We start from the raw sequence: 12,767 nt of genomic DNA, 5'->3' as shown, positions 1-12,767 counted from the left end.
TTTCGGAAATTAAATTAAAATAACATTTGTTAGCAATTAATATGTTTATCTAAACATGTAGTCAACATCTGTTCCTTGCCCTTTAGATGATGTTCTCAAAAGTTAAGATATATTGTCCTACTTGAGAAATTTGGGATCATTACTCAAGGCTCTGACTTCATGCATTGGGGGCGGGTGGAAGAGATCTTATGGATATTAATTTGAAACTAACCAGCTTTTAAATTAATCATTAACCTTAATTTGAAATTTTTAATTAGTTTCATTCAAGGCTCAATTGCATTCACATAAACATATAAAAGAAAAATTATATATAGAAAAGCCGTCAAAAAAATTTACATGAAAAAACCTAAAAGAAGAAAAATCATTGGATTTAATCCAACCATGAACAATTCACTATAAGAGAAAGATGTTACTGACTAAGTTACTAAACTCTAATGCAAGAATCACTTAGTTGCTCCCAATTCAGACTCAATGCTAAACCACCCCAGATCCTTCAACTGCTGAGTCTGCTTCTCCATAGTCTGTTTAATCCTCATGCCCTGTTGTAGAGCAGTTGATATACTCTTGTTGCAGTATTTGATCTATTTTTTGCCGCAGCACTCTCAATCACATATAGATGAAGCTAACGAAACCTTAGATTGAGAATAATGATTTTTTCTCTCTCTAAAATAGGAAAATGCTTTTAGGGATTATTAGAAATACCCTCAACTGACTATAATCTCATATTTATAGCCAACCCATGGTGCACTGTTTTGCTACTGTTCTTTTTTTTTCAGATTTGTGGAGTCAGTTTCAGCAATACTTTGTCTTAAACCTGGAATTTCAACGGCCTCTGGTCCTTGTCAGCATACTAATTTATCCTTCTGGCGACCTTGGAATCTTTAATCGGTCCACCAATCAATCAAGACTTACTGAAGATCCATTGACCAATTGACCATTCCATTGATGCATCCCGTTTTTCAATTAAATTTAATTTTGATAAATTCCAATTTTTAGAAACAAGTTTAGAAAATTATTTGAAGCCACTTTACTTTTTTATAAGTAAAGATGTATTAGAGAGCGATCAAAAGAGGAACACATCCCGTAGACAACACAAAGGCCGGAGCTCAACAGAAAAGGTCCTATGGGCCCAAGGATCCCAAAAAGTTAACTATCTCCTCTTATCAAATTACAATATGTCCCCTTCGCCCAACTAAAAAGAAAACTAATAATTCTAAATTTCAAAACCCCAATGGAAGATCCTCCCCTTCAAAAGATCTTCTATTCCGCTCCTTCCAGGCGCACCACCAAACGCAAAAGTGTGCCGCCCTCCAACCATCACGGGCATGGGATCCCACAGAACAACCTCTCCAAGCGTCAATCAATCCTCTCGAAGACCGTGGCATAACCCACTGAACGCCAAACAAGCCAAAAATAAGACTCCAACAATTGTGAGCCACGGGGCAATGCAAAAGGAGATGATCCACCGACTCACCATCCTTCTTACACATGCAACACCAATTCAGTAACCTGCCTTCTCCTTCTCAAGTTATTAAGCGTCAAAATCTTACCCTAAACTGCGGTCCAAAAGAAAAATGCCACTTTGAGTGGAGCCTTTGAGCGTCAAACCATCTTCCAAGGGAAATCAACCCCTGAGAATCCGGGAAGGTAACAAAACGTGGAATGTACATCAAATCTACCCTGGGGAGAGGGCACCCAGAAAAGGGAGTCGAAACCTCCACAATCCACCTCCTGTCTATACAATAGATCCAGTAACCCAGAAATGTCATCTAGTTCCCAGTCTTGGAAATTTCGATGAAAGCGCACATGCCAAGAAAACCTGCCGATAACAGTCAGCAAACAAGACATGTCTATCAACGGCAATATTTCGCCTGATTTTCATGTCTCTCAATTTCCGTGGTTGTAATACACTACATTCCAAGTTCTGAGTAAGGAATTGGCAACACACAACTCTCATTCCTAGCAATCTCCCCCTTTGGAAATTCCACAAATGAAAACTAAAAAATAAAACAGTACATAAATAAGAAATACAAACTCAAGCGAAACCCATTCACCCCTACATGCACATGAAAAGAAATAAATAAAATGACCCAATCAACTAGATCTTGATCAACTTTAAACTACGCTCTGTTGCCCACACATTTCAAACCTGACAAACATACCCAAGCATAATACTGAAATAAAAAATATAAACTTGATATATGAAGCAATGAAGTAGTAACAAAGCTTTATAAAAACATATGGCTCAAAACACATTTAACACATCTATGCCCATTAATGTAACATCTCATGTTTCAACCATTTCTCCCCCTTTTTGTTACGGATTTGACAAAAAATAAAGAAACATACAGGAGAGAAAATGAAAAATAAAAAAACAAAATACCTTGACTATTTTCATTTTTATTTTTTGTGTTTTTTCAGATATTCTTATTCTCGTCAGTTTCTCAAAAAAAAATTGAGTAACTTGACCATTAAGAGCAAATCTTAAATGTCTAATTTTGACCTATTCTGCGATTCAATAAATCTCTTGAATATTACTGCTACAGGACATCTTCTACCAATTTAGAAATACCATGAACTCCCAAAACATTTAAAAACATGAATAAAACTATTTTAGCCGCATATCATTTTAAATTTACATAAAAAAGAAACTTATTCAACCTTAAGCTTGATCAGGCAAAGTTTATAGCATGCTCTATCTCGTTATCCTCCTCCCCATCGTCATTTTTTGTTCAAATCCCATCTGAATCCTACAATCCTGTAGTTTTATGATTTGAATATACCGAGCAATCCTTATTAGATTGCAGTACTAATCAGATCTCTGCTTTGCTCATATTTTATCAATTATATAATGCATTCTTTTAACATTATTCTTGTGTCCCCTTTCAAAAGTGAGGAGTTAGTACCCAAGGCCAAATAGTATTGTAAAATGAAGAGACCCTCTTACATGTCCTAATTAAGATGATTTTTTTCAAAATATTTTTATCGTTTCAACTTTGCAATGACCTTTTGATTTGACTAGTCTACTATTTTTTTTTTATAAGTATTGACTAGTCTACTAATTTAACAACTAAATCAAGCCGTTCAGACTCATTTTGACCAGTAGGTGTTGGTTTCTTTCTTGTTGGTTTCTTTCTTCTTCTTTTTTTCTTTGTAATGTAATTAAAGAGGTTACAAAATTTTATTTGAATACATTTTCAAGCCATGTACTACTATTTCATTCTCTGTAGAACTCAGTATGCAAACTAATATATATCTCGTGACTCTTGTCTGATGGATTCTCAAAATACATCATTATTGGTCTTTATTTTTTATATTGACTCGGGGTACAATGTATGTTATAGCTAACTGGTCCGTTTTTTAATAAAATTATATTCAATTGCAAATTAATTATTTTCATGCAATCCTGATCATTTATAGTTGGTGATTTGCGAATTTTTTATGTTATGTTTTACATGTAATATTGTCACATGTTACCTTAGGTAGTTAATTGTAAATTAACCATTTCTTATACTAATAAGTTGTGTTTGTTTGGGGACTAATTTGGTCTAAAATTATTAGCAACAACTTTGGAAGTATTTGTCTTAATTTTTATTTAGTCTCAAGCTTGTTCTTTATGTGAAAATGGGTCGTTCTGCAATGTGATCCTCGTTAACCGAGGGTGCTGGGAAGGTGAACTAGACACATGCCTAACCTTTTGACATTATTTATGTAAAGTGTTTATTCTCAGTATTTGATCTTGCATTCTCTTGCTTGAAAGTCCGAGCATTTTACTAAAGTTAGAATGCTTTTAGTGGCCTATGAAAAAGCATCTAATGTTGCTTCCCTCAAGTGAAAGCAGGCGAAGAGGTAGACTACTAGAATACCTCCGAGGCTCCTCCTATCCCTGCCTTCACATACTAACAACCTGACAATTCCTGGCCCCTATGATCTTTTAAGTCTTATTAGCTATTCGCTTTACATTTGGTAAAACTGTACAATTCTTTCTCTCTCTCTCTAAGCAAAAATATATTAGAGAGTAAAACTGCACAATTTCTCATTTTGCCATTTCATTTCTTATATTTGTTGTGGGAACAATGTTGAATTGTGGAATTCATCTTTCTGCCTGAACTTCATTATATTTTGAATGATGAATTAAATGGTTGGAATAGTTGCAAATAACATATATCCTTGGATTAATAGATAGTTTCCCTATATAAATTGACAGAAACAGACAGAAGCGTACTAAAGTTGTTCATTGTTCTAGTATGATTTCATGCTTGGTTGTATTCTATTAATATTCTGTTCTCATCAAAAAAATTTGGTCTTTCTGCAGGTGACAGATGCTCCAGAAATTCACTCCAACGGGTTTCATGTGAAGTTTGATATAAGTGAAGGTCAGATTGGTTTTGTTTTGCCAACAGTTATACCTCCTTGTGATATTGATTTGTTTGGAAGGCTGGCATCTGCCAACATTGATCAAATGGATACTAATTGTTGGAGTACTTGCGTTGTTCTTCCTTTCAAATCAAAATTATCAGAAGGTTCTGCTATGACCAGCATTGTGTCTATGTTTTCAGATCTCCATCCATCTTTATTACTTTTTCTTCACCGCCTTCATTGTATTAAGTTTAGAAACATGCTTGATGATACACTCATTGTCATGAGGAAAGAAATTATGGGGGATGGTATTACAAAGGTTTCCATTGGGAATGAGAAAATGACTTGGTTTGTAGCATCTCAAAAGTTGCAAGCTGATGTGATCCGTCCTGATGTGCAAACAACAGAAATTTCAGTTGCATTTACACTACAGGAATCAGGCAATGGAGGTTACATCCCACATCTGGAACAACAGCCTGTTTTTGCTTTTCTTCCCCTAAGAACATATGGTTTAAAATTTATCCTCCAAGGTGATTTTGTTCTTCCTTCGTCTAGAGAAGAAGTTGATGGAAATAGTCCGTGGAACCAGTGGTTACTGTCACAGTTCCCTGATTTGTTTGTTAGTGCAGAGAGATCATTTTGTGCCCTTTCCTGTTATAGGGAGAATCCAGGAAAGGCTGTGGCAGCTTTTATGAGTTTTGTTCCCCTTGTAGGGGAGGTGCATGGATTTTTCTCTAGTCTTCCCCGAATGATTATTTCTAAATTACGCATGTCAAACTGCTTGCTTTTGGAAGGGGATAATCACGAATGGGTCCCTCCATGCAAAGTTCTAAGAAATTGGAATGAGCAAGCTCGCACCCTTTTGCCCGATAGCTTGCTTCAAGAGCACCTTGGCCTTGGATTACTGGATAAAGATATAGTTCTATCTGATTCATTAGCGAGGGCACTAGGTATTGAGGAGTATGGACCCAAAATCCTACTTCAAATTCTGTCTTGCTTGTGTCATACGGAGAATGGTCTCAAATCAGTTGGCCTTGTTTGGTTGTCCTCTTGGCTCAATACTCTCTATACAATGTTATATCGTTCTTCAATGCAAACATCCCTGAATTCTGGGACGGAGGTAGATCTTATAAATAACCTTAAAAAAATTCCGTTCATTCCTCTTTCAGATGGTACTTATGGTTCAGTTAATGAAGGTACAATTTGGTTACCTTCAGATGCTTTGGACACGGTGTTAGATAATGAGCATGGTCTGAAAGCTTTCCCAAAGTTGTATGGTAAACTTCGGACAGTAAGTCCTTCCCTTTTTGCTGGTGCTGCGGCTGTTGATGTCTCATGCTATGACGTGTCAGTGGTGGATAACCTTACAAGGATGCTTCATCTAGTTGGTATTCAACGATTGTCTGCACATGAAATTGTAAAGATGCACATCTTGCCAGCGATTTCTAATGACAGAATGGCAATAGGGGATAAAACTTTGATGATAGAATACCTCTACTTTGTAATGTTCCACCTACAATCAATTTGCCCCGACTGTCGTGTTGAAAGGGGGTACATAATCTCAGAGTTGCATAATAAAGCTCTTATTTTGACAAATCATGGTTATAAACGACCTGCTGAAGTCCCAATTCATTTCAATAAAGCATTTGGGAATCCTGTTGAAGTAAATAAGTTGGTTGATGGCATGGATTTGAAATGGCATGAGGTTGATGTGTCCTACTTGACACATCCGACTATCAAATCACTTTCTGGTGGGATGATGAAGTGGAGGCAATTCTTCCAGGAATTAGGCATCGTGGATTTTGTGCATGTTGCTTTAACTGAGAAGAGTATTACTGATATATCTCATGCTAATGTGAAGAAAATGATGTTGGATTGGGACATGATTTCCCCTGGGTCAATTGCCAAGGACTGGGAATCACAAGAATTGATTCAGTTGTTATCCCGATTGTCCTCAAGTGGTGACCGGATAAGGTCTAAATACCTCTTGGAGTTGCTTGACACACTATGGGATGATTGTTTTTGTGATAAAGTTACTGGTTACTGCAATCTTAATTCTACTGGGGATAGCAGATCGTTCAAATCTTCATTCATAAGTAGCCTCTTCGATTATCGGTGGGTGTCGTCGAGTATAAATGAAGAACTTCACTATCCTAAAGATTTATTCTACGATTGTGATGCAGTCCGCTCAATTCTAGGTGCTACTGTTCCATATGCAGTTCCAAAGGTTGGTTTGAGGAATTCATACACTTGAAATGCTCCATAATTTACTACTAGAGCATTTATTTTAGCCTAATGCCTTCTTATAAATCATATTTGTTGCCTGTATATTCGTTCTTATTTTGTTTTATTTCTTTTTATCTAATTGTTCTCATTTGGATCCTTTTGAATGGAAATAGTTTTTTTTTTTTTTCTCAACCAGTACCTCCCATTTTTTTCCCCTTATTAATTGGAGATAAAATGAGAGAAAACCGAGTATATGATGGTTTGTCCATGTGTAGCGAAAACCGATAATTGCATCATTGAGGTGTATTGTGGCCAATATATGGGAGATGCTTGGGCAAAACTTACATGGATTATAGTATGGAAAATATGATAGCATGTGGTTATAGAACCATATGGCGAATTTGGAATCCCAAATAGCTTGGAAATGGCTTTTCTGAGCTGGGTTTTAGTTTGAGTTCCTTTTTATTATCTTCTTTGAATTAACTGTATTTTCATTAGTGAAGGCTCTTAAGTACAATGATATTCAATTTGAAGTGCTTAATTTTTTAGTTACAATGATAGTCAATTTAAAGTGTTTAATTTATTGCATAGGTGGCTTATAAATATATTATTTGGGCAACGGCTTGGCAGAAGGCTTTCATTTCTTGCATCCATTATACTTTAAAACTCACTAAGATACCGGTCATTTAATTTTATATTTTATTCTGGTTTGGAAGAGAAACATATTGTAATTGTAGATAAAAGTGGTAAGAGTTAACTTATTAAACGGTGTTGTCTTTAGATCATTAATGACTTCCTTCTTGTTCCAATGGCCTTTTTTATGTTAAAGAATTTGCCTCTCTCTTCCATTACCCTTAAATTGTTATAATATTTTCTATGTGCTTGTTCTGTAATCTACTGATAATATAAGCTTCTGCCTTGTGTCTTCAATTTTTCACATTTTTTATTGGGAGCCTTGTAATTTTTTTGGGGAATGAATTTTGGGCGTGGGTAATCACGTGTTTCCCAAATATCAATGGCAATGCTGGGTTAGGCCAAAAGAATCATAGCTTGTATGATTAGAACCTGGTCCATCTATGGATGAAACGAATTAACCACAACGGAGCTGATATATGAATGTAAGACTAGCCTTTATCAAGTGCACACCCTTTGTATATATTTTTCTGTGGATTGTAATAACTTCATTTTCATATTTTAAAGAGAAAAAATGGTTGCACAAATGAAAAATGGCGACTTAATAAAAGCAATCAAAGCACCGAATTTATCCTATTTTTGCTTTTCAAAAAGCTATCCAGAGGTAAGAATAGAATGTTGTGCACTTCAGAGTATTTCCGTCATTTTTTCTCTGTGGTGCTCTTAAGTTAAAACGTTAGTGACCGACCCTTTCTGAACCTTGTCTTGTGTCATGAGTGCAAACTCTTGCTTCCTGCTCACTGAGCTCGGACAAATAGTAGTAGCTTGCTAAATGACTTGCTTGTTTCATACCCAAGCTTGTGAGTGAGTAGACAGTTTATGTATCAGGCTCAACAAAGTATGAATGTCCAGGAAGTTGCGAAGGAATTTTGAACAATCCTGCAACCTTCTTTCTATCCATGCGCCTACTGAATTTCCTCCTCCGTTTTTAGTAACAAAATGAAGCAGGAATTGGACCACAATGGGGAGGTTACATTGCGAATTTGTTGTTACAGTTTTTTTTTTTTTTTTATGTCAAAACATGCCCTTTTCTTGAGTTTTTAAATTTGCTGTAGAGTTTTAGGTATTGTTGTTATTCAGTTGCATTTTGGAGACCACATTTCTCCTCCCCATGCAACTTTATGAACCCAGAGAGAAAATATGAGCGCAAGAGGACCATTTGTAACCCCATGCAACTTTATGAACCCAGAGAGAAAACATGAGCGCAAGAGGACAATTTGTAAGTTACATATGAAACTGGGAGCATTGCTATGCCACCAATGATTGAAAGATGGACGTCTTTCTATAAAATATTTACTTACTGAAAAAAAAGATAGGCGAAAGGTGGACACAACTCGTTAAAAGTAGAACTGATTCTTATCTGCTTGTTTAACAATGATAAATTCCTATTGCTATAAAACAAGCTTGTGCTCTATCTTTAGTCTATTATGTGAATGAGGGCTAGCGTTCCAAAACTTTTGTGATATTTAAACAATTTATCCCAGAAAGAAAGCCTGGAAAAAGCACTCGTAGGAGTGAACTCCATTTGATGCAATTTTACTCATGTTGAAAAACAAAGCAAAGTTAGAGAGAAGTAATAACCTAAGGAATTGAAAATTTTGTGTCTGAAAATTTTGAGACAATGTGGACGACACTGGAAAAGGGCCAGCATTCCAAACCATTTGTTATAATTAAACAATTTATCCCAGAAAGAAAGCCTTAAAAAACACTCGTGGGAGTGAACTCCATTTAATGCAATTTTGCTCATGTTGTTGAAAAAACAAAACAAAAAACAAAACAAAGTTAGAGAGAAGTAAGAACCTAAGGAATTAAAAATCTTAAGACACTAGTAATGTTTGCAAGACATAATTGGTAGATATAGGGCAACAGTGAACCAAGTTAAGCTGGGCCGAATCAGACATGTTTTGGGTGGTCTAGGCTTCTCACCAGAGCAGAGAAAGGTACTCGGGCTTGGCTCATGCTCATGTGAGCTTGGCCTAGCCAAGCTTGAGCTCTGCGAGGTAGTATTTTAGCAAGCTTGGCTTGGCTCAAGTCATATACAAACCTAAGGAATCAAATCTAAAAAAATAAAAATCTACATACTATCTTTTTTTAAAATGCAAGAAATCGTCTCCTTCGCTAACTTCCAATCTTCATGCTCATGCAACTCAATGCCGCATGATTCCAAATGAGAGAGAGAGAGAGAGAGAGAGAGGTATGAAATAACCTTGCAGTTGGTACTTAGACTCTTGAGGATGCGTTGGAGAGTGGTTGCGCAGTGTAGAAGAATTGTTGCGGTTGTTCTATGTTAGGGGTTCTCATCTTATTTATTTTATTATTATAAGCAATCCAACAGCTGATATATAGTCATATATGGGTTGATGGCCTAATGATTAATGGACTTTATTTGTAGGATAAACTTACAAAGATTAAAGAACTAATTGGGCCTATGAAACATATGTGAGTTTGGGCTAAACTTAAATCAAATGAGCTAAACTGTAAGAATTTCAAGTATAATGTACCATCTAGTGTGCAAGCTTGTTCATGAGCCTAGCGAGTCAGAGTTAGTTCATTTGCAGCCCTGGGTGTATATATTATATGTTGATATATCTAAATGTAATAATAAATATATTAAAAAATTATATTTTATTCACATGCATATATATCATCATCATCCTTGCCTTTATCCCATATTGATTAAATGCATATATATACATATATAATGGACCCATCGTTCTTTATTTTGAAAAAAAGGAAAAGAAAAGTTGTTTGTCCTTTAAGAGCCTTAGACAAGGGACTTAGGTGTAGGTATGTATATATTCAATGCTGCATGATTCCATATTATGTTACTTTTAGGTATGTAAATCATTATGAATGGACTTATTTCAATGGTAAAATTGCATCATTTTTTTAACTTGAGCTTAAAATATAAATAAAAATTATGGGGTACGTTTTACGGATAAAAAAAGCTCTTTCAAGAGTAACTTGACAGAGAAGGATAGATGGCCTAGATGTATGGATTTTCATTAAAATGAGTGGAATACTTATTTTGTTTTTGTTCAATATCTCTTGATCTTGAAAACCATTGAGATCTTGATGGTGTATTGATTGCCTAAATTATTTGCATTACTCAGACTAAATGTTATTCATTGAAGTTTATACTAATGCTTTGTAAACTTTTCTCAATGGTTGGTGTCAGTTTTCTGTTATTTTTCTGAAATGATTGCAATTAATATCATTCATGTACATTAGATCCAAAATATGACTGTCATTGCTGACCACATTCAGGATGATGATCACATGATAATTGATATGGATATTGTTTCATTGCCTATTGCATAGCTGACAACCTACATTAGTTGGCATGTCCCCTGTGATTATGAGTTCAGCCTATGGAACAACTGGTTGCACTTTGAATTGGGTGAATTAGCTGATGTTACCTACTCATTTCTTATTGAAACAGGTAAGAAGCAAAAAGTTTTTGGGTGATATCGGGTTTAAGACTCAAATTAACCTTGATGACATTTTGGCTGTTCTTCAAGTTTGGAGAAGATCTGAGACTCCTTTTAAAGCTAGGTACCATTTCTTCCTCTTTTTATTATTATATAATGAATGTTCTTAACTTTGCCATGTTATTTCATTTTCTGAATGCAAGATGGATTCGTTAGTGGAGACCTTTTTCTCCGGTTGGCTAAAGTTATTAAAGAAGCTTATTTTGTGGGCAGTTATATTTTCACACATGAACTATTTTTTGAAGCCTGGAAATTTTTATTTTCATTTAAGATGTAGTGTGGTTATATATTCTCTTCTTATAAATTTAGTCCATTTTGGTCTAGTTAGGATTGTGATGGGAAAATATCGTTGTTACTGCTATGTCATAGCCAAGTTTCTTGGAGAGAAATAGATTATTACTTATAAAGGTGCTAACATTAATGTTTTGATGAAAATCATGGTGAACCCCGTGTGCATTGTTCTCTACATAGTTATTATAGGCATAGGCCTTCGGGATTTATTTATATTTTATTATTGTTGGGATTTTTTTTTTTGAGATTATATTGTTGTTGAGATTTCCTTAGAATTGTTATTTTTGGTAGTAGGGTTTTATAATAGTCTTATTTTAGTTGCCTATATATGTAGCAGTTGGCACATTGAGATGATTAGTTTTTGATAATTGATTGATAATATTGAGCATTGAAATACAGATTTCTTCCTCTATATACCTCCTCTTCTTCCTATTCTTCTTCTCTTCTATCTCTTTATCTTCTTTTTTCTTGGTCCTGCATCAATTTGGTATCAGTGCACTTCTTGTCCTACATTACTTACACTACTCAAATTCAACTACATCCAACTCAATAAAAAATTATTTGGTATCAGTGCACTTCTTGTCCTACATTACTTACACTACTCAAATTCAACTACATCCAACTCAATAAAAAATTAGTGTTTGTCCATTCCTGAATAGATTATTAAATTGTTGAAAAGTCAACAAAAACATACTTTAAGTTTTATATACTCCATTTTTAACCTAAACTACTCGAATTAAACTACAATCTCAACTTAATAAAGCCTTTTTTCTGAATTAGTTGGGATCAGATACACAAATCTTCTTGTCCTGCTTTTTTTTTCTTTTTCTTTTTTTTCTTTTTTTTTTTTTTTTTTTGTTTTTTGATTGTATAAAAGCGCTCAAAATGGGAGTGAAGCCCAAGAGAAAACTACACAAAGCCAAAAAGAGCCTCTAAGCCTTCAAAGAGGCCAAATAATCAACAATCTCCTCTAAAGATTTATAATTTCTCCCTCAACCCCAACCAAAAAGAGTAAAAATAATAGAGAATTTTAGCATAGAAATAGGCATCTTCTTTCCTTCAAAATATCTCCTATTCCTCTCGAGCCAAATACACCACCAAACGCACAGAGGCGTAGCCCTCCAAGCATCCCAAATATGTACCCCCACTGTATAACCTCTCCAAGCCTCAATCAACCCTCTGGAGGATCTAGGGATAACCCAATGAATCCCAAACAAACCAAGCATCAAATCCTAACAGGCCCTGGCCATGGTGCAATGCAAAAGATGGTGATCCACTGTCTCCTCATCACATAGGCACATGTAATAACAGTTGACCACCACTTGATTCCTTCTCCTCAAATTATCCTGAGTCAAAATCTTCCCCAAGATAGAGGTCCAAGCAAAGAATACCACCTTGAGGGGAGCCTTGGAACGCCAAATAGTGTTCATGGGCAAGGATCTCCAGGCCCCTCCGTGAGACACCTAAAGAAGGACCGAACATCAAAATGCCCCTGAGAGGCAGGGACCCAAATCCAGTCATCAGAATCTCCGATCGTGATCTCCTAGCGATGCAACAACTCCAAAAAACCAATGGCATCCTCAATTTCCCAATCTTAAAACTGCCTCGTGAAACGAACATCCCAAAACGATCTCCCACTATCAAGATGATAACAGTTGACCGCCATGGCTTGCCTATCCGTGGCAATCCTGAAGAGCCGTGGGAAAA

General features: G+C 35.6%; 1 protein-coding gene across 3 annotated transcripts in view; it reads left to right on the top strand.

Moving 5' to 3' along the window:
- LOC132274827 (protein NO VEIN) overlaps window positions 1–12,767 on the top strand; it is a 48,509-nt gene that overhangs the window by 27,225 nt on the left and 8,517 nt on the right. For all 3 annotated transcript variants that reach the window (XM_059776168.1, XM_059776167.1, XM_059776169.1), the window contains 2 exons: window positions 4,316–6,586; window positions 10,721–10,833. In XM_059776168.1, coding sequence (XP_059632151.1) covers window positions 4,316–6,586; window positions 10,721–10,833 — 2,384 coding nt within the window. The remainder of the gene's footprint in view (window positions 1–4,315; window positions 6,587–10,720; window positions 10,834–12,767) is intronic.

This window comes from Cornus florida, unplaced genomic scaffold (assembly GCF_030987335.1).
Source record: "Cornus florida cultivar Cherokee Brave unplaced genomic scaffold, ASM3098733v1 CherokeeBrave_3.0.0_Hap2_Chr09, whole genome shotgun sequence".
Classification (NCBI taxonomy): domain Eukaryota; kingdom Viridiplantae; phylum Streptophyta; class Magnoliopsida; order Cornales; family Cornaceae; genus Cornus; species Cornus florida.
The sequence above is the reverse complement of the archived record's forward strand: the minus strand, read 5'-3'. Positions and strand labels throughout refer to the sequence as shown.